General features: G+C 49.0%; 1 protein-coding gene across 15 annotated transcripts in view; it reads right to left on the bottom strand.

Moving 5' to 3' along the window:
* Positions 1-19110, bottom strand: part of SRPK2 (SRSF protein kinase 2) — a 253782-nt gene that overhangs the window by 3882 nt on the left and 230790 nt on the right. For 9 of the 15 annotated variants that reach the window (XM_019451229.2, XM_019451231.2, XM_019451223.2 and 6 more), the window contains 5 exons: positions 12994-13094; positions 12769-12876; positions 7793-7862; positions 7082-7174; positions 6661-6753 (listed from right to left, as the gene is read on the bottom strand). In XM_019451229.2, the coding sequence (XP_019306774.2) occupies positions 6661-6753; positions 7082-7174; positions 7793-7862; positions 12769-12876; positions 12994-13094 (465 nt within the window). Of the gene's footprint in view, positions 1-4493; positions 4865-6660; positions 6754-7081; positions 7175-7792; positions 7863-12768; positions 12877-12993; positions 13095-19110 lie in introns of those variants that run through there. The other 6 variants (XM_019451226.2, XM_053897447.1, XM_053897449.1 and 3 more) reach the window with 3 other exon arrangements.

The raw sequence follows: 19110 nt of genomic DNA, 5'->3' as shown, positions 1-19110 counted from the left end.
GCCAGGCCCAGATTATCAGAGTGCTTTTTAAGGAAAAAAGTTAAGTACTTCCATCAGACTTCTCCTGAATATCATTTTAAGAGATCTGTGAGAAGGGAAATACTTTATTTTGTTCATTGAAATTGTAATATTCCAGAATTAAGCATATAAGCATATAGGAGTCTATGAGGGAAATCCTTGTACTGTATTTCAGGGAATACTGGTAACTAGGAAAGAAACCATGATATAAAATAGATTCAGATAAATTTCACGGCATATATAGATAGGAAACCTGTCCACAAATACTGGTACAAGCAAGACACAAAACTAGAAATTTGAAGAAATTCCTACAAATTTGTAGGTCAACATCTGAGTTCAGTATCTGTATAAGCCTTACCCCCAACAAATACAAAAATTAACTCAAAATGGATCACAGCCCAAAGCCTAAGAACTAAAACTATAAATTCTTAGTAGAAAACAGAATAATCTCTGGGACTTAGAAGCAGGAAATGGTTTCTTAGATGTGACATCAAAAGCACAAATAACAAAAACAAGTAACAAAGGAAAAAGTAGAAGACTGGACTTCATCAAAATTTAAGTTTTATATTTCAACTATCACACGTGATTTAAGAGAAGTTAAAACAGGGGCACCTGGATGGCTCAGTCAGTTAAGCGTCCAGCTCTTATTTTCGGCTCAGGTCATGATTTCACAGGTTGGTGAGACTGAACCCCCCCACTGGGCTCTGTGCTGACAGTGCAGAGCCTGCCTGGGACTCTCTCTCCCTCTCTCTGCCCCTCCCCCACGCGGGCTCCCCCCGCCCCTCTCTTTTTTCCTCTCAAAATAAATAAATCAATAAATAAAGTTTAAAAAAAGAGAGAGAAGTAAAAACAGGTCCATCCACAAGTTTGTACAATAGTCACAGTAGCGTTCTTCATGAGCCAAAAAGCAGACACCCACATATCCATCAACTGGTGAGTGAAGCAACCAAACATGGTCTCTCCACACGTCAAAAGCAGAGTACAGACACATGCACCCAAGTGCATGAGCCCTGAAACACCGGAACACATGGAAGAAACCATCACAAAGTCCATACACTGTAGGATTCCATCCACATGGAATGTCCAGAACAGAGAAACCCAGAGAGAGAGAAGACCAGCAGCTGCCAGGGGTCAGGGGGAAAGAAACCAGAATGAGTGCTAATGGGCAAAGGATTGGTTTCTTGTCGAGAATAAAAATGTTCTGAAATTAGACAGTGGTGACGGCTACATAATTCAGGAACATTCTAAAAACTACTCGATTGTACGCTTTAAAAGGGTGAATTGTACGGTATGTAGATTACATCTGAATAAAGCTGGAACAAAAGCTTAAAAAACTGGAACAAAGCTTAAAACAAAGTAATAGCTTTAAAAGAATCCCAACACTGCGTTAATGCACGCAGTAAAAATACACACTAATCATGATAAACGACAGGAATATGTGGGATGAACTAACTAGAACTGAACACCTGAGAGCAATAATTTCATTACTTTTTCTGCATCATATGCTCAAATTCAAAATGAAATGATTAAAATGCTAGTTTCAGACTTACGATCAGCTGTGGCCTGTGGTCTGTTATTTTCCAAAATGTCTCTGTGGTGTGCCCAGTGTCCCTCCGGTCTGCCTCCAGGGCACCACACCATCCCTACCGTACCCTCCCACCTTGCACCCCGACCCTAGCAGGGGAGGGCCTTAGACCACGCAAGCCTTCAAACAGGGCCCTGTGTGCGGGCGTGCGGGTGCCACGAGGGCCGTCCTGGGCCAAGGGGGACACAGTGTCACCTGCTTCTGGCTCTCCAGAAAGGAGGACTCAACACAGCTTCATGTTTGTAGTCTGAAGTTATTTTCTGTGACTACAGGGCACCGGGCTGTGGGGAATCCCGCACCAAAAAGACAGACCGGGGTCCTGATCTCACAGAGGGTACTCACAACTCACAAGTGATGCTTAAAGTGAAACTGTATTAAAAAGTGTATTAAAGTACACGTTTTAAAAGTTTTAGACTCACTAGTGCGAAGAACCTTTTCTAGTCATTTGCACAGGGCCCGGCTCATGGGGAGATCAGCCCCACGCATCCCCAAGGTGGCATCGTGCCAAGGCCTGGCACCTGCCACCTGCCTGTGCAGTCAGCAAACTGCGGCGACCGACGGGCTTCACCACCTGAGGCCTAGATGATGAACGGGACAGCGCCAGCCTACACGGGCCCAAAGCCCACAGCGGGCTTCGCTCTTCACACAAGTAAGAGAATCTGTTGATGTGGGGGATTCTGGAGGGGAGTTGAAATCGTTCTAACAAGTTTCATCTCAAACACTAAAAACGAAGACTGCAGAACAAAGCCCTATCACAGGGGGCGTGTCGGCATTGCACCGCAAATGCTCTGCATGGGTTTTCTTGTTTTTTTTGTTTTTTTTTTTAAGTTTATTTATTTTGAGAGAGAGAGAGAACATGAGCAGGGGAAGGGCAGAGAGAAGGAGAGAAACCCAAGTAGGCTCATCAGTGTGGAGCCTTATGTGGGGCTCGATCCCACAAACTGTGAGACCGTGACCTGAGCTGAAACCTGGTGTTGGATGCTTCACTGACTGAGCCACCCGGGTGCCCTGTCTGCACAGGCTTCTTGCATGCTTTGAACTGCACTTAAGGTCTCTGGTCCAACACACAACAGATCACTCTCACACGTTCCAGCCCACGTGACGCCCTTCCCTAGAATCAAACCGTTTTTTTTTTTAAAATTACTCTGATATTTCCAACAGTAAGTTTTACTAAAACGATGGCCACTCATGTGTCGACAGAACGTCTGTTCAGCAGTGTGGGACGGTGCACTCCTGCCTGCACTGTTTTTGCTACATCACCTGACAAGCACTGGGACACTTCCTGGGGACAAGTCGCACTCCATCCTGGTTGCTATCACAAAATACAACCAAAATGAGTGGCTTATAAATAAGAATGAATTTATTCCCCACAGTCGTGGAGGCTGGCAGTCTGAGATCCGGCTGCCAGCAGGGCTGGGTCCCAACACGAGGGCCCCCTTCCGGGTCACAGACCCTCTCGTGTCCTCTGTATGGGGTAAGGGAGTGGTCTGGGATCTGTTCTGTAAGCGCACTAATCCCAACCAGGAGGGCTCTACCCTCATGGCCTTATGTTCTCTCCAAAGGCCCCCACCTCCTAATACTAACACTTTTGGGGGTTAGGATTCCCACACATGAATTTGGGGGGGGGCGGGGGACACACACACCTCAGACCCTAACAGGATAGAAGCAGGGGCAGAATGCACAGAGGTGCTTACTTCTAGTGGGGCACATCTTCATACACTGGTGAAGAGGATTTTTGTGAAAGACACTTGGTGGCTAATGTCCACACCCAGAGGAGTTAACCTGCTGGTTATCAAACTGTAGCAGGATGAGAACAGTAACTACCTTCCTTTGCCAAAACATCCAGCTCGCGTGGAAAATTCCCAGCTAAGGAATGACTGTTCAGACTAGTAACAATCATTTTACCCAGAGTTGTACGTTAAGAAGAGGTCACTTAGCTGTGCTTGGTTTTTAGCTTTAATACACAGACCCCATGCTCTTCCTCACAGGCATCAGGGTGAGGATGTGGCCTGGGTCTCCCGCAGGAGGACAAAGAGCAGGGTAGGGTGCTGCTTACTCCCTCTCAATCGTTGGCTATTTTCCAAGGGGATGCAAGCAAATTAATAACAGCTTCTGATTTTGCTTTTCTGTCAGTTCTGGCATGCAGGCACTTAAAAAATGTTAACGGATACATTTAAGATCTCCTTACTTCCAAATTGTATATCTGCACACATTCCTTAGGTGGGGCATGCCAAAACCCATCTTTTATGTAACAAATCATTCCTCTCATCCTGGGGGACATGGTAAAATCTATTTTCATGACACGCCCTCATTCATCAAAATATTATTTCTGTGACTTTTGTAAAAGCCCTAAATCCCTTCTGATCTCCACTTATTATAAATAAACAATGATCAGGAAAGGACTTGGGTCCCAATTCCCAATCACTTGCCTAGTCAGAAATTCTCCCTCATATCCAAATGAAGGGGAAAGGACTCTAGTTACCACAGTAACACTGAATCACAATGCATCTGGTCTGTCTTTACCAAGGAGGCCAAATGTATTTCGACCCTGGTCACCTTCCAACAAGCTCCCTGGCGGAGCCCGTGCATGCAGGCCCTAAAGCGCATGTGCAGTAATAACGGGACGCTGCAGCAGCACGGTCCCCAGGCAAGCACTCTGTACCCCGTCGGGGAGCAGGCAGTGGTCACGCACAGACTCCGAGCGGCCCCAGGAGCAGGGCTGCTGACAGGAAGGCTGACAGGAACGCCGCCTTCCGGCCTGAAGGGCTACACGCAGGGAGCTCTGAGCAGAGCCACCTGCTATGCGGCATCAGTTCATCAGCATCGCTGGTCAGCCGCCGCCCCCCCCCCCCCCCCCCCCCCCCCCCCGCTCAAAGACAGCACCTGCTGACGGGGTGAGGAGGGGCTTCGGGGCTGGTACCCAGCAGGTGCCATCCCTGGGAGCCACGCCCAACTGGCACCAAGAGCCTCAGAGCACTGCCTCTGGGAACGAACCTGATCCCAGGCCAGTGGACAAGCAGGACTTCACCTCCTCAGCATTCGGGTCCCCTCCTGCAGTGCGTGTCCCTCTTCCTCCCCGCTGTGCATAGATAGTAAGCGGTGCCCAACCCACAGACGCTGCGCCGGGAAAACTGCAGAGCCCAGGCCTTCTGAGAAGCTCCTCGCTGCAGAGGAAAAACTCCGTGTGGCTTTACTGGCTGTTGGTCCTCTGTGCCTGATGCCGGAACCTGTCCGTCGGCCTGTGGCGGATTCTCTGTTCGGCTGACAGAGCAGGTGCTGAGTAAGGTCCAGCGCCCTCCAGTGCCCATCCCCTCCCTAGAGCATCAGCAGGTCAGCCATGTCCCCTACTTCATGACAGACTAGGCTGCTAGCTCTTGGCCACCCTCCCCTCCAAGCCTCCACCTGACAGTGGTGATGGCTGCGGCTGGGGGTTCACTGCAAGTCCAGCCAAGTCCTCCCAGGGGCCAGGCCATCTCTCACAGGCCGTGAAAACACTCTGAAATGTGGAAGAAGGGCCCTGCCTTGATTAAAACAAGTCACGCTGAATCCCAAGCCACAGTAATCCAGAGCCTTCCCTTGCTTCAGCCCTTCAACCATTTTTAAGAAGTTTCCTACGGAAACTTAGCCCACTCTCTCAGCAATACTGCCGTCTAGAAGTCCGTCGTGTTTAGAGCAGTTCCTTTCCTGTTTACAACTCTGCCTCAGCAAATGTGACATGAGCTACTAGGGTGCCACGTGCTGCGTAGGAAATGGAAGGTGCAGAGATGACATGACAGGACGTGCCCAGCCTCACACCATGCTGTCACAGAACAGAGCTCAGTGGCAAAGCCATTCTATTAGCCTCAAGCCTACTTGGGCCCACGTGTGAGGGGAACCATAACCTTGCTCATGAGACCCAGACTCAAAGTCCAGGTGGGTCTTCAGAACCAAAATCGACACAGGTTGTCTGAACAGCAGTTTTTCCTGACCATCTTTTTTCCCTGTGATAAGCCTCTAAAGGTAGTAAGAAAATAACTGCATCTAGTTACACATTTCAGAGGCTGCCCATGGGGTGGTCCTAGGAAAGCCAGGAGCAGTGGTCGCTGTGCTCAGAGTAAGTGGAACAGGAAACTGCCGGCTCCGGCACAGCATGTTCTCGAGTCTTGCGCATTTAACGGGGATGTGTAATTTAAAGGAGGGAACAAGGACTGGGTGGCTGGACATCACCAAAGGGTATAATAAGGATTTATGACTCTAGAAGAATACCTTATCTCATAGGAAAATAAAAAGTCAAAGCCAGTTCTCCAAATCTGACTAAAGCAGAAAGCGATAGAGCATGTTGGACTTTCAGAAATTTCTAGAAACTCCACATCCTACTCAAACCAACTTTAAAAGTTCTTTATTAAAGGGGGTACAACTGCTCCCTCTCACTGCCAAAAAAAAATTCAAGCTGGAAAAACATAATTAAGAGGTCCAACATGCTCACACAAAACAATATGGTGCCGGGAAGGGGTTCTTTAAAAATAAATTCCTGGCGCCTTTTTACTAAAGTAAATCAACTATTAATGCAATGTGAATAGTGCAGGGGAGAAGAGAACGTCATTTCTCAGAGAAGGGGGCACAGGGTCTCAGCAGCCCGCGCCCACATCATAAGGAGCTCAGACACGCCCAGCAGGACACAGAGGGACGCTCACAAAGTCCTGTCCCCAGGCTGCCTCTACTCCATGGCAAAAACACTCAGGCTCCACGAACAACATGAGAAATGGAAAGAGAAGTCTAGCTGGTTTCTAAAAACCACTTAAACTCCTTTTCACAAATCCGTGAATACACAGACTGGGCTTAGATTAGGAGAGGAGAGGGCAGGGAGGAGACTGAGGGTTCCGGGAAGTGGTAGTCTTACAAAATCCGTACTCCACAGATGGGAGATGGTTCAAGCTTATTTCTCGAGAGCTTTCTTCGGCAGAATTCCCCAGCTGTAACAAGGTCCAGGTCTTTCTCCACTGCCCAAACGTGAATGCACAATTTCTCCCTTTGGGAGAGGATTATGCTGAAAATTAGTGTTGCATAAATACCGTTACCTTTTCTGGTGAAAAACTCCTTGGAATATTTTCCCAACATAGCGTATTTTCGAGGGACTTTCCCCAGCAGTTCAATGATCAATGCTATGTGATCTGCATTGGGAAACATTGCCAGCAAAACAGAAACACACGACAGTTTAATCAGTACACTGCATGCAGACACTGCTACCGCCCGCGCAGACAGAAACAGAGCGCGACCTGTATGATCCAAGCACAGGCTCTGCCAGTGCCGCCGGATGCACAGGGAGACCGTGGCAAGGTCAAGTGCAGTCTTCCCTGTCAACTTTTAAATCAGCACAGGAATTTTGCTAGGTTGCCTTTCCAATTTAGGAGAAATGTCTGCCATCATTCGCGCTACAATCAGTAGTGCTATCCCGTTTCTGTCTGCATCGTGGCGCTTTTCAAAAAGAAGAGGTACTACCTCTGCGATTGAAGAATTCCCGAGAATATTTTCCAGATAGAGCAAAGTGCCTTGGGATACTGCCTAGCAGCTCTATGATGTGGGCTATGTGGTCTATGGAGGAGAGAAAAACAGGACATGGGAATGGGAGGGGCAAAGGGAAGGATGGGATAAAAGAAGAGGGAAAAAAATTGAAATTAGTAAAAAATCAGAAATAGATTCAAATCAACAATGTCTGCAGCACATCCATGCAGAGGCTTCTGGGGCTGGCAGGCCTCAGGCACCATCTGGAACATCGGACGGTGACTGATGCCAGCTCACCCCTGGCCACCCCAGCACTGTAAGCAAATAAGCATGGAGATGGTCAGCTTTACAGATGGAATTCAGGCCAGAATTCCCAGGTTTTCAACTCAGCTCCCCGACAGGACAGTGAAATGGGCAGATCGGTGGACAAAAGGACCACAGAGAAGCCTCGGGGGTCGCAGAGCCTGTCCTTCCCTGGCTGCTGAGCACCAGGCCGAGGCCAGCAGGAAGGAGAGGCAGCCCCGGGCCAAGGGCAGAGCTGCCCGTCCACTGTGCCTGAGGGGGCTTCAAGCTCAGGGGAAAGCATCTCGACTAGGCGTTTGAAAACCAAAACACAGCTCTATTTCGGTAGGGAAACACAATACTCTCCAGAAGCTCAGGCCTCTCAGGAGGCCCAGCCTGAGGTATTTGGCAGGCGGCAATACTCACCTTCATCCCTGGAATAGTCTTCCCCAGAATGCGGTTCAAACAAATAATCTCCCGTTGCCAGCTCAAATGCCTAGGACACAACAGATGACATGCTAAGCACTTCAAAGACACTGGCCCCCGAAGCAGCAACTTTCTCTCCTTATACAAGAGACCCACGTTTTCCGAGGACCTGATCAAACCCAAGAGCCTTCTAAAAGAGCTCAACACCAACTTTTTTCTTTCAACTCTGAACTTCCTAAAAGTTCAAAGAAGCTTCAGAAATTTTCCTACATTCCCTTTACTGGAGGATGTAAAGGCTATGTCCTCTTCTCATTTTGTGAGAAGCACAGCGACAAGCAGCTGTGTGCAGGCCCGGGGGGAGGGGAACGTGTTCCAGCTCTGGATGGTGGGACCAGGACTCAGGCCTGCCCTCCCCCACGCAGGCTCATCGGGTCCCTGGAAAGCGGGCACTGCCGCTCTCTTGAAGCAAAGACCCTCGTGCCTTGGTAACCAGGAGCTATTTTCAGCATCTCATCAATTCTGCCACTTCTGACTCAAGCAAAGGAAAACCTCGAGCCAAACAGAAGGCTCTGAGCCCTGGGCCCGGAGGAGCCAGGTGAGGAGGGCAAGGAGGGCTGGCCTGCCTCTAGGGCTACCACTACCCCCAGCCTGCCCTTTGTTTCCATTTCTGCCACACACTCTTCTCCCCTTGTTCTAAAAAAAAAGAACAAAAAAAAGCTCAGGACCATGGGTTTAATTTGCTAATGTTATAGAAAGATGGCAACTGCTATTGCTCTGCCGATGGAATACCACGTTTAAAAAAATTTTTTTTTTGTTTTTTAAAGGAAAAGGCTAAATCCTATTTTTGGTTTTTCTATACTTACTTCTATTTTGTATTGGATCTTGTGGTTCTGAAAGGTGCTCAGGGGCCTGGACCTCTGTCACAGATGCCTGCGGATCTGGGCCCTCCTCTGATGAACCCCACCCGATGAACCATCACCGCACCCACCCATTTCCTCCTTCTGTTCATGACCAGAGTGGGTCAGGAGGGGGTCTCCTAGCACTGTCTTTAACAAACCGAAGGTGGACGCACTCAGGCCAGGACCACATCTCTTCACCATTTTGTTTGTTTGTTTGTTTGTTTGTTTATTTAAAGAAAGGAGGGCAGTGGGGTGACAAGGTGGCTGTCAGCTGTCCCATGAGAGCATTGGTGCATGAACTCAGGATCCCGCAGGACACGGACATGCCCATCCCAGCCCGTCCCAGCACCGAGTAAGCTGGTCAGGCAGGCGCAGCAGGGCCAGGGAAAGTCCTTACGGGGGGCCTCTCCTCTCTATCCAACCTCACATCTGGCCACAAATCCAAGGGGAAAATTGAACAGTCAGAAGGGTCTTCCCCGCCCAGGACACAACTAACATATATACATATATATACATACATATATGTGTATGTATGTATATATATACATACATACAACTAAGCAGCCTACAAGCCATGAGGAAAGGGTGAAACCCTAATGGAGAAGAAGCCACTGCGGATGCTCCATGGAGAGGGCCACGGCTACTCCTTAACCCTCCCCTGAGAACTCTCTCTCCTCACACATTCTCAAACACATTTCAATCAGGTTGAATTTATTTCTTACAGCCTAACACTAAGGTAGGTCAACTGAGTGTTCTTTGAAAGACGACTGTTTCGATTAGCACCCACGTGTTTCCAATGAAACACTCAAGTCAAAGAAGCCTACACAGAAATGGTTTAAAACAGAAAAGGAAGGGGCGCCTGGGTGGCTCAGTCGGTTAAGCGTCCGACTTCAGCTCAGGTCACGATCTCGCAGTCCGTGAGTTCAAGCCCCGCATCGGGCTCTGGGCTGATGGCTCAGAGCCTGGAGCCTGCTTCCGATTCTGTGTCTCCCTCTCTCTGCCCCTCCCCCGTTCATGCTCTGTCTCTCTCTGTCTCAAAAATGAATAAACGTTAAAAAAAAAAAAATTAAAAAATTAAAAATTAAAAAAAAAAAAAAACAGAAAAGGAAGATGTGAGGGAAGATGGGGGCTCACGTGTATGTCATCTGGTCCCAGTTCTCTGGGGAGTGACAAGACTTCCTTAACAGGAAGGCCACATGTGACAGAGCTGATGCAGAAATTCCGATGGAAATGTGGGCCCTCATGCTTCATGACCTGCCTTCACGCCGGTTAAAGATTACCGCCTTCAACTCCGTAGGTTACTCCTGATATAATCTCTATTGTTACTGTTTTAATACTTGGGATTTTTCATGCTTGGGAATCTTGGATTCCTTCGTCTGTACTTGACCAGACCCCCTTGGGAGACGTTCCCCTGGAGCAAACTCTGTTCTCAGGTCCTGGGGAGACCAGACACCTCTTTCTTGAAATGCCCTCCCCCCCACACCAAGTACCCGATTCTGAATAAATAAGGTCACCTATTCTTTCTGTGATGGGACAAGTGCTGAACAAGTGAACTTTGCCAGTCTGCCTTTTCTTATTTCTAGGGCACTGACTATGGCTTATCGCGGAGCCTGTAGACGTTACCTGCTCTGGGCCTGTGACACACAAGTGCATAGCAATCGATGCCTCGGCCCACGCAGAATTTTTAGATTACATACACTTACGTTGGGAGGGGCCCCAAGACTCAAGAAAAGGAAAAGAGGTTCAATGGGACACATATCTCAGTTTCTCTGCCTCATTCTGGTGCTTTCCTCCGGCTCTAAGAGCCCTCCTCCACGATGAGAGCAAAGACACCAGCTGACACGCAGGAGCTCGCGACCCCAGTAGGGCCTCTGCAAGTCTTCATGCCATTTATGCCATCAAAGGACTCCAGGCCTCACCACCAAGAACAACTAGAGCTTTAGTATAGACTGGAATTATGAATTTAATATAATATTATGTTTCTAAACTTCGACAAAAGGACAGGAGTGGAGAAACACCGCCTCGTGTTTACCAGGTTGTCTGAGAAGAACAGAAGGGGACCTCTCAGCCTTGGCCTTCAGGGATGGGAGGTGGGGGTGGGGAACGACGGCTTGCCCCCCATCCAGAACAATCACGCTTCCAACATCTGACTCATTAAAACAACAACAACCTGTAAGTGGCCTTTGAGGCAACGAGGGAGCTTATGCTTCCTCTGAGGGGAGCAGGAGGCAGGAGAAAGGAGATGGTCTCTAGCACTGTGCACAGCAGCAGGAGTGGCCAGGGTGTGAAGACTGTGTGGAGGGGCGAGTCCTAATCTAATGGAAGGCAAGACAGACAACCTGGTATAAAATCGCACTGAGCTCCACCATTATTCTCCTGTCTCTGTGATCTTGTCCTATTTTTCCGGTTATATCACCAAAATTTAACACCCCAAATTAGAAGCACAGGATTTCAGAGTTGAAAGAGCTCTTGGAGTCTAATTCAGGGCCCCTCCTGTGTTGCTGGGGACAAGTAAGGCCTGACCTCACCACATCCTGGAATGGAACATTTCTCCCCCCAAGCTCCAATTTTTGAAAGTGCTCCCTTCCTACTGACCTAACCTCTGCTTCCCACCGTGTCCGGGCCCTCCGCCCCCTCCTGCCCTCTGGACCTCACTCCTCTCTGCACAGCAGCCTCCAAATTCAAAGCAGCCATCACATGCCCACCAATCTTTTCAACTGTTCTTTTCCATGTCTCACACAGCAAAGACTGAAGTTTTTGATACTCACTGAAAAACTTAATTTTAAAAATTATCTGGTATTATTTGTCAGAGCAACGTGGGACCAGAAAGGCACGATGTTTCCAATCTGTTTGGCCACATCTGTTGCCTCAGATCTTGATAATTTTACACAAACAACTACTATTTTTCCATATTGTCCAGCACCATGCTTCTTGCTGTAGCACCAGGGGATATATGATACAGCAAACTCAGAAGAATTGTTAATCTTTGAATAACAGACAATTACATATATTGCCTGTTGCTCTTTTTAGTGAGAAGAAAAGTGCCAAGCTTTACACACACAGTCTTTCATTTTAAATATATCAGAGAATTTGGGGGGTGGGGGGGTGGAATAAGAAAAACATGAAATAGCACCCCCTTTTCCATACACACACACACACACACACACACACACACACACACCCTTCCAGCACGTGACCACAAAGCACAACCCACTTAGAGGAAAGTGCTGAACTGGCTAGGAAACAGGGCCAAGAAAGAGAAACTGAAATCGGCTTATGGAAGAGGGCCAGAGGGCCCACCGGTGCTCATCAATTCACAGGTCAGCAGCAAGTGAGAAAATGATGCGCTGGTGAGGGCCAGGGGAGGGTCCAGACACAAGTAAACCCGCGATGCAGCCCAAACCAGTATGACTCACAGTGGGGAGAGGCGTCCTGAGACCCCGAGAAAAAACATCTCCGTCTTCTCTATGGGAACAGACTCCATCAAAGGGACTATGGGCGGCGGCTGGTGTCTCAGAAATCAGTGGACAGCCCACAACAACAAGCCAGAATATTCTCGAGATTTGGCCTTATATATAAAGGAGGAGAGATTAAACACTGGTGTGTGGGGAAATCCTTTCCTTGTCAGTAAGGATAGAAGGTCTGTCAGAGGTCACTGAGAAGGGCTCCCGCCTTTCGACCTCAGACAATCTTTCCTGAAGACGCCGCTGTCTCATCCTCCTCCACGGCACGAGGGAAGGGTACAGCCCGCAATCTTTCAGAAACCAGACAGAATTACTTGAAGCCATTTTGCCACCGCAGAGGAGGCTGTGATTCCTAGGGGTGGTGGGCCGAAGAGGGCCTTGAGTAGAGGTCGTCTGTCCCAAGACCAAAGCAGGCTAAACCCTAGAACACGTCTGAGAAGAATTCTTCCAACTCTCAAGGCGCTCAAGACAGCAACCTTGCCCTCACTCATCCCACAGCAGACGTACTCCGCAGTCGGGAAAACTCAGACCACACGTACTGGTGAGACTGTCCCACGATAAGCGCTGCGGGATGGGCCTTTACGTGGAAGGAAATGGCCAAGGCCGTTCTTACCATGCATGCTGTGCTCCAAATGTCAGCAGGTGTGCTGTAACCTGCCCCTATTAAAACCTCTATGGATCTATACTGACGCGTCTGGATGTCTTCTGTGAAGTGTTTATGCTGGAAGGGAACACACTGTATTAGTACGGAGGAAAAAAGACATGCAAAAAGGAAAAAAAAAGCGTCTTCTAATCCATGATCATGACCAAAACGCTCTAGAAAGAAAACTTTACTTACCACCCAACAAGCATTTCCCAGGTCGGCAATTTTAACTCTAATTTTATCTGCGTTCCGTGGATCCAGGGGGTTCACCAACAAGTCGGCCGCCCGGGTTTTTGCTGGCATGAGCAAACAGCGAGACAGTTAGTACTTGGGAGGGGTGGCTTGCGTCTGTGCACACAGTGTCTGCCGGGCACAGTCTCCTTTTCTAGGAAAGTGATGGGAGGATCATGTAGGCCTGGAGCCCTGCAAGTTGAACTCAACAGAATTTGAAATTCTTGGTCTCCATCCCCGGAAGATATTTCACAAGAGAGAGCACACTGGGCTGCCCAGAGACCTCACCGGCTCCGCCTTGCCCTTTCTCCTTATATTGCTGATTGTGCCACCTCTAGGATGACCCTACTCTGCTCCCTTCTGCATCTTTCCAGCTGCTCTTCATCGCATCAGAGCCCATAGAGAACCACATCTATCTTGGTGTGTTACTACATGAAGTAGAGACAACATGTTCCCAGATGGCCAATCCCTTTCTAGGTGACACACACTTCACCTGGTAGCCACATCTCCTACCTCTCCTGCTTGGGCTGAGCACAGAGACCTCAAAGGTTAGATGATGGCTGGTTAACAAAGACAGATTACAGGCCAGGACTAATCAGTTTGGGTTTAGCTTTGGACAAGTAACGCTCCACAACAGAGGTCTCCTGAGGCCACCTGGGCCACAGGGCAAACCGCTGAGGTCCCTCCCAAACTTATCAAATACTCAGGCCACTCTTAAGCCCAGTGACCCCGAGAGAATCTCAACAGTGGACACAGGGCTAGACTTCTCAGGGTTCCTGGGGCCAGAAGAGCTTTATGGACAAGCCTACATCATGCCCATATTGGGCAGGGTTAACCAGGGGGCAAGTGACAAAGAAAACTAACTTGGAGAGACCCAGACAGGAAATCCTGAAGTGACTGAGCATCTTCCTCAAACCTTAAAATGACTTATAAGCTCCAATTTCTGGAAGGGATGAGATGTAACCATGGTTCTTACTAATGGAGAAGTAATTCTGAGATGGTATTTACAGACTAAACAGAAAAGTCCACTCAATGCAGAACATCAAATACCCTTTCATCCGCTCAGAGCTGGGCACTGCTAAAACAAACCAAACCTCCTTTTGGGTACACCCACACCATGGAGCCACAGTGCTCAGGGGGCTCTGATTTCTGGGCATCCCTCCCAGGAGCGGGGGCACCTACAGAACTCCCCAGGAGGGGCCAGAGGATGCAGAGAGAGCTCTGGCCAACATCTTAGCCCCCAAGCCCCACTCCTCCGGCTTGTGGGTTAATGTGGGTGGGCCAGCCTCACATGTCCCCTTTTTGCCATCTGCCCTATGACCACATTCCTCTTTTTAAGGATACCGATCCACTGTGGACTTTGCCAAAGGCAGTCTGAGCTGGCAGAACAAAGACAGGAACTCGGAAACGACGAGACGGAAAGAAGCACAGAGACCCACACGAGGAGGCAAACTGGATACAGTGATTGAAGGATGGGAAGAAACAGAGCTTCAGGAGAAACAAAAACACTGACCCAGTGGACAGACAGGCAGCACCAGAAACGGCCAGATGAATCCCTCACGTCACTCAATCAAGGAGACTCAGCAGGCAAGAAAATGGAATTCGAGGTTTACAGAACCGGATTCAAGTGGACGTTTCAATACCAACAAAGTTGTGAGACTCTGGAAAGTGACCTAACTCCATGAGGCTCAGTGCTCAAGAAAGAAGCGGAAGGGGCCACGCCACACACCCCCTCCAAACTGACCAGCCAACCCAGTGGCCTGGGAGAGCGGGGGGCTCCACCGGTGCTGGGACCAGCCAGACTACACTCCCCGCCCCAGGCTGGGGCTGCCTCTGGCCAGAATCAAAGCTCCACCAGCAGAGAGCAGGCAGAGGGGGGGGGAGGGGAGGCCAAACACTTGAGATCAAAGGTCTAAGGAAGAAGAGGGTAAGCCTCCAGTTCTGACTGAGAGTAAGTGGTGCCCAGTGCCTGAGGGTGCAAGTGTAGGGAGGCATCTGGAAGTGCCACCAGTGTCCTAAAGACATTCCCCGGGAGCTGCACGAATCAATGAAGCCAGAGGAGATCTGGCCTGAAAAGACGCATCATCACACATGTTCAATACGGTTTCTTTGTATTTAACACCCCTCATTCTTGATCACTAAACAAGGTCTCTTTGGTGACAGGCTGTTACCCTCCTGGTTCAGGTCTGTAAACGGTGACCCCGCTCACAGCGCATCCCAAATGATACCAGGGAGTTCATCTCAGAACTTGAACTGTACAGGAACACAAACGAGGTAAAAGACAATCTACTTGGTATATCCGACTTCCTTTACTCAGTGTGATAATTACCTGACCGCAACCCTCAAAACAGCCCATTTAAACAACAGGCACTTGCCAGGGACTAACACCAACTCTGCTTTGCCTGGGACTCAAATCATCTCGGCTCGCTGAGTCATTATTGTGGTCACCTCTCACGGCTCTTCCTAATGCTCTGCCTCTTCCAACGAGGGAATGAAAAGTGGGGATACGTCACTTCACGAAGGACGGGGCTCTTAACTCGTCTCCGGTGGCCCGGGGTCTGAGCGACACTACTCATTCCATGTGAAGCTATCCTAGAAACTAGTAAGATAGCTGTGGGTGGTGCCTCCAAGGGACGAGACCGCCATCATCACTTACGTGCAAGGCACTGTGCTAGGCTAGTGCAGACTCTCTATGGTTTGAGGCGTCCCTCCAATAAACACACGAATACCTTCTCTGCACCCAGAGATTCAACACCAGGCCCCGGGAGATCTAATACCTGAGCCTGGCCCGTTCATTCACCGAGTATTTACAGAGTCCCTTCTGTGTGCTGTCTCGGCACTGGGACCAGCATGAACAAGGCATGCAGGGTCCCCCCTCCACACCCCAAGTTAGGAAACTCATGCACTGGGGGGTGGGGTGGGGAGATGGGGAATATGGATAATAAAGTAAAAATGAAGGAGTCACACACCATGTCAGGTGGCTCTAAATGCAAAGAAGAAAAACAAAGCAAAGAAAGGAGGCAGACAATGATGAGGGTGTTCAGGGGAGGTCTTTTCTCAGAAGGTGACTCTGAGGAGAGGCCTGAACTAAGGGAGGCGTGGAGAGAGAGGGGCCCTCAGCAGAGGAGACAGCAAGTGCAAATGGAAAGTGCAAAGAGGGAGAAACAAACTTGCACTTTTGAGAAACTTAAGGAAGAAGCCAGCACAGAGGTACAGAATCAGCAAGGGGCGGGGGGGGGGGGGGGGGGGGTGCGGGGGGAGAGACAAGGCCAGAGAGAGAGCTGCCAGGAAATGGCCTGCAGAGAGCTTGCAGGCTTTAGAGTGACGCCCCGCACTGTTATTCTGAGGGGAAATGCACTGCAGGTCCTTCTGGAGGGAAAGGGAGGGAAGAGGACAGGGTGTGCCCTAAGGAGGACAGGCTAGGCAGAAAGAGTCACAGCGAGGGCAGTGCGGGGCCTATATTACAGCAGCTGGTGCAAGGTCTGGCAGTGATCTGGGTCCCCACCAAGTGGCAGTGAGTACCTTGCAGGTAAAGCCAGCAAGACCAGATGGGACGGGCCAAGATACATGCTATGGCTCCAAAGCTAATAATCCCAGAGGAATCCTGCCTCCTCAGCCTTTAGTGGCTCCCCAGTCACTCCAGGGAATAGTCTGCATCCTTCAGCCTGGAGGGTGAGTTCTTCTGGCCTGACTTTTCCTTCTCCTAACGTGTGTGCCCTGGTCTAATGACAAGGATCTACACCAGCTCCAAACATGGCTTGTTTCTCTTGCCTCGTGTTCATGCAGTGGTAGATGGCCAACTACAAGCCTCTGGGCCCCACTCCTTCCACGCAGGAAATGAACCCCTTCCGTCCAGGAGGCAGCCCACCGTTACCAAACGACCAAGCTGGAAACCAAAACTGAGTGCCTCCAAACAAATGAGTGGGTAAGGAGATCCTGACCCTGCTGCGTACCTAGAATTTCACAATACTGAAAAGGTCTGCTTGGTGAGAGACTTGGGTCAAAGTGAAAAATAGACCTGCTATTTCTCCCCAATGTGAGATGTTCGTACAAGAGAACTGGTGCTGGGAATGAATACAGTTTTGATGGTGAATGGAGACAGGTGGCACAAAGGTAAGTGGAGAAGGAAAAATACCCAGATTATCACTGATTTGATCGCTTGTTACTCAATAAATGTTTATCACAGCACTGAGTTGGATGCAAAGGATACAAGATAAAAGCACACAGCGCTCCCAATGATTTTACATCATGGCGAGGAAAAGATGATGGAAACAGTGAGCATGCAGTTAAGTAAAGCATGACCGGTAGGTAAAGGGGGGAAGGGAACAGGACCGCGTGGGAAGCGATGCAGGGTTAGCGTTTGTACCAGCCGGCAAAAGAATAAAAGTTGACCGAGAGAATGGGCAGTGGAGAAAGGGGAAGAGACACTCCCAGCAGGAAGAAAGGCAGACGCAAAGGTACAGAAGAGCGAACATGCCATTTACACACAGACGCTCTTCGTCAGGTCTTGAAAATAAACCGGGAAATAGCTACGCTATACTTAACGACTGCAAAACCTTTTCATGGTTTACTCCTTCAATAAAAAGTGTCTGAACGTTCATCTCAGTAGACACCTATTCATCAATGTCACATATCTCTGTTCCTACATTACATACATGATAAAAGGTAAACAAACACTAATAACAGAAACTACCAGAAGACATGGTTGACTCCAGCCTGGGGCAGGGAAGGTATGAACTCGGGACGTGGTTCCAGAAAGAGAGGAAGCAGCAAAGAGCAATGGGATTGTGATAAAAGGACAGAAGAGACCATTCGAAGAGGCTCATGTGGACCAAACTGAGGACAATTCCAGCATCAGGAAACAAGAAGCTGTGAATGATTACAAGACATAACCCAAAGCGGTAATTAAGAGCAAAGGAACCCATGAGCGCGCGATGTGAAGGCACGTGCGAGAGACTGTGGGGCAGGCAGCATGCCAGGGAGGAGTACCAAAGCCCGCCTTCTGGAAGCATCTTCTCTATCTGGCCGCTCCGGAGTTCTCTATCCATTTATAATAAACCAGTGATCCAGACAGAAAACGAGTTGCCTATGTTCTGTGAGCTGCTGGAACAAATTAAATGAACCTGAGGGGGGGGTCGTGGGAACCCCCGATTCATGGCTGATGGGTCAGAAGCACAGGTGACAATGTGGACTTGCCACTGGTGTATGAAGGGGGGCGGGGGTGTCTGGTGGGATTGAGCCCTTAACCTGTAGGATCTGGTTCTGTCTCCAGAGAGTGTCAGAAATGAGTTAAATCGCAGGACACGCAGCTGGTGTCAGAGAAGCTTTTGGGGCAGGGAAAACCCCCTACACACACATTTGGTCACCAAAGGTGACAGAAGTAGCGTGAAGGAGACAGACACAGGTGAGTTTTCCCTATGCGAACCTACCTTCCATGTGAAGGCATCTTATAAGCACCTTCAAAGAGTCCTTGATCGGGGTAAAAGTAAAAAGGAACAGAGTATGTTTACCCAAGTAAGATAAAGAAAGCACGAAATAGAACCCACATCCTTCAGGTGATTAGTTAGAGCTACTTGAGGGGACTCCGAGGGCTACTTGCAGGGCTGGGTCATCAACGGACTCATCGTGTGTTAAACACTCTTGCCAGCAGAGGGAGCAGAGGAGGATTCTGAGCTGCTCCTCCGCGGGCTAGAATGGAAACCATGAGTGATGCCCCGGGTTTGCTTACTGGAGTCCCTGAGCAGGTCACAGGCAGAGACAGGCTGTGGGGCACTCACTCTCAAAATACTTGATATAAGTCATCACATAAAATTCCATGCCACTTGCTTTAAATTGGCTTTGACATTTCAAGAGCTGAGTCCTACAACCAGAAACAACTATCAGAATAAAATCAGAGACTTCTTCCTTAACACAGACTAAGAGGAGGTATGTGTTTCCCTTGAATAGAAACAAGACAAAACAAAAACCAAAAGCAAGACTGTCAGATGGAAGTAAAAATATTAAACTATATATTCTGTAAAAGCCACAGGTGTAAGCTGCTGGATATGGAAGGTTTCTACAAATGCAGATGTCACTAACTAA

Source organism: Panthera pardus, unplaced genomic scaffold (genome assembly GCF_024362965.1).
Source record: "Panthera pardus isolate Hobbes unplaced genomic scaffold, ASM2436296v1 HiC_scaffold_8, whole genome shotgun sequence".
NCBI classification, from domain to species: domain Eukaryota; kingdom Metazoa; phylum Chordata; class Mammalia; order Carnivora; family Felidae; genus Panthera; species Panthera pardus.
The sequence above is the reverse complement of the archived record's forward strand: the minus strand, read 5'-3'. Positions and strand labels throughout refer to the sequence as shown.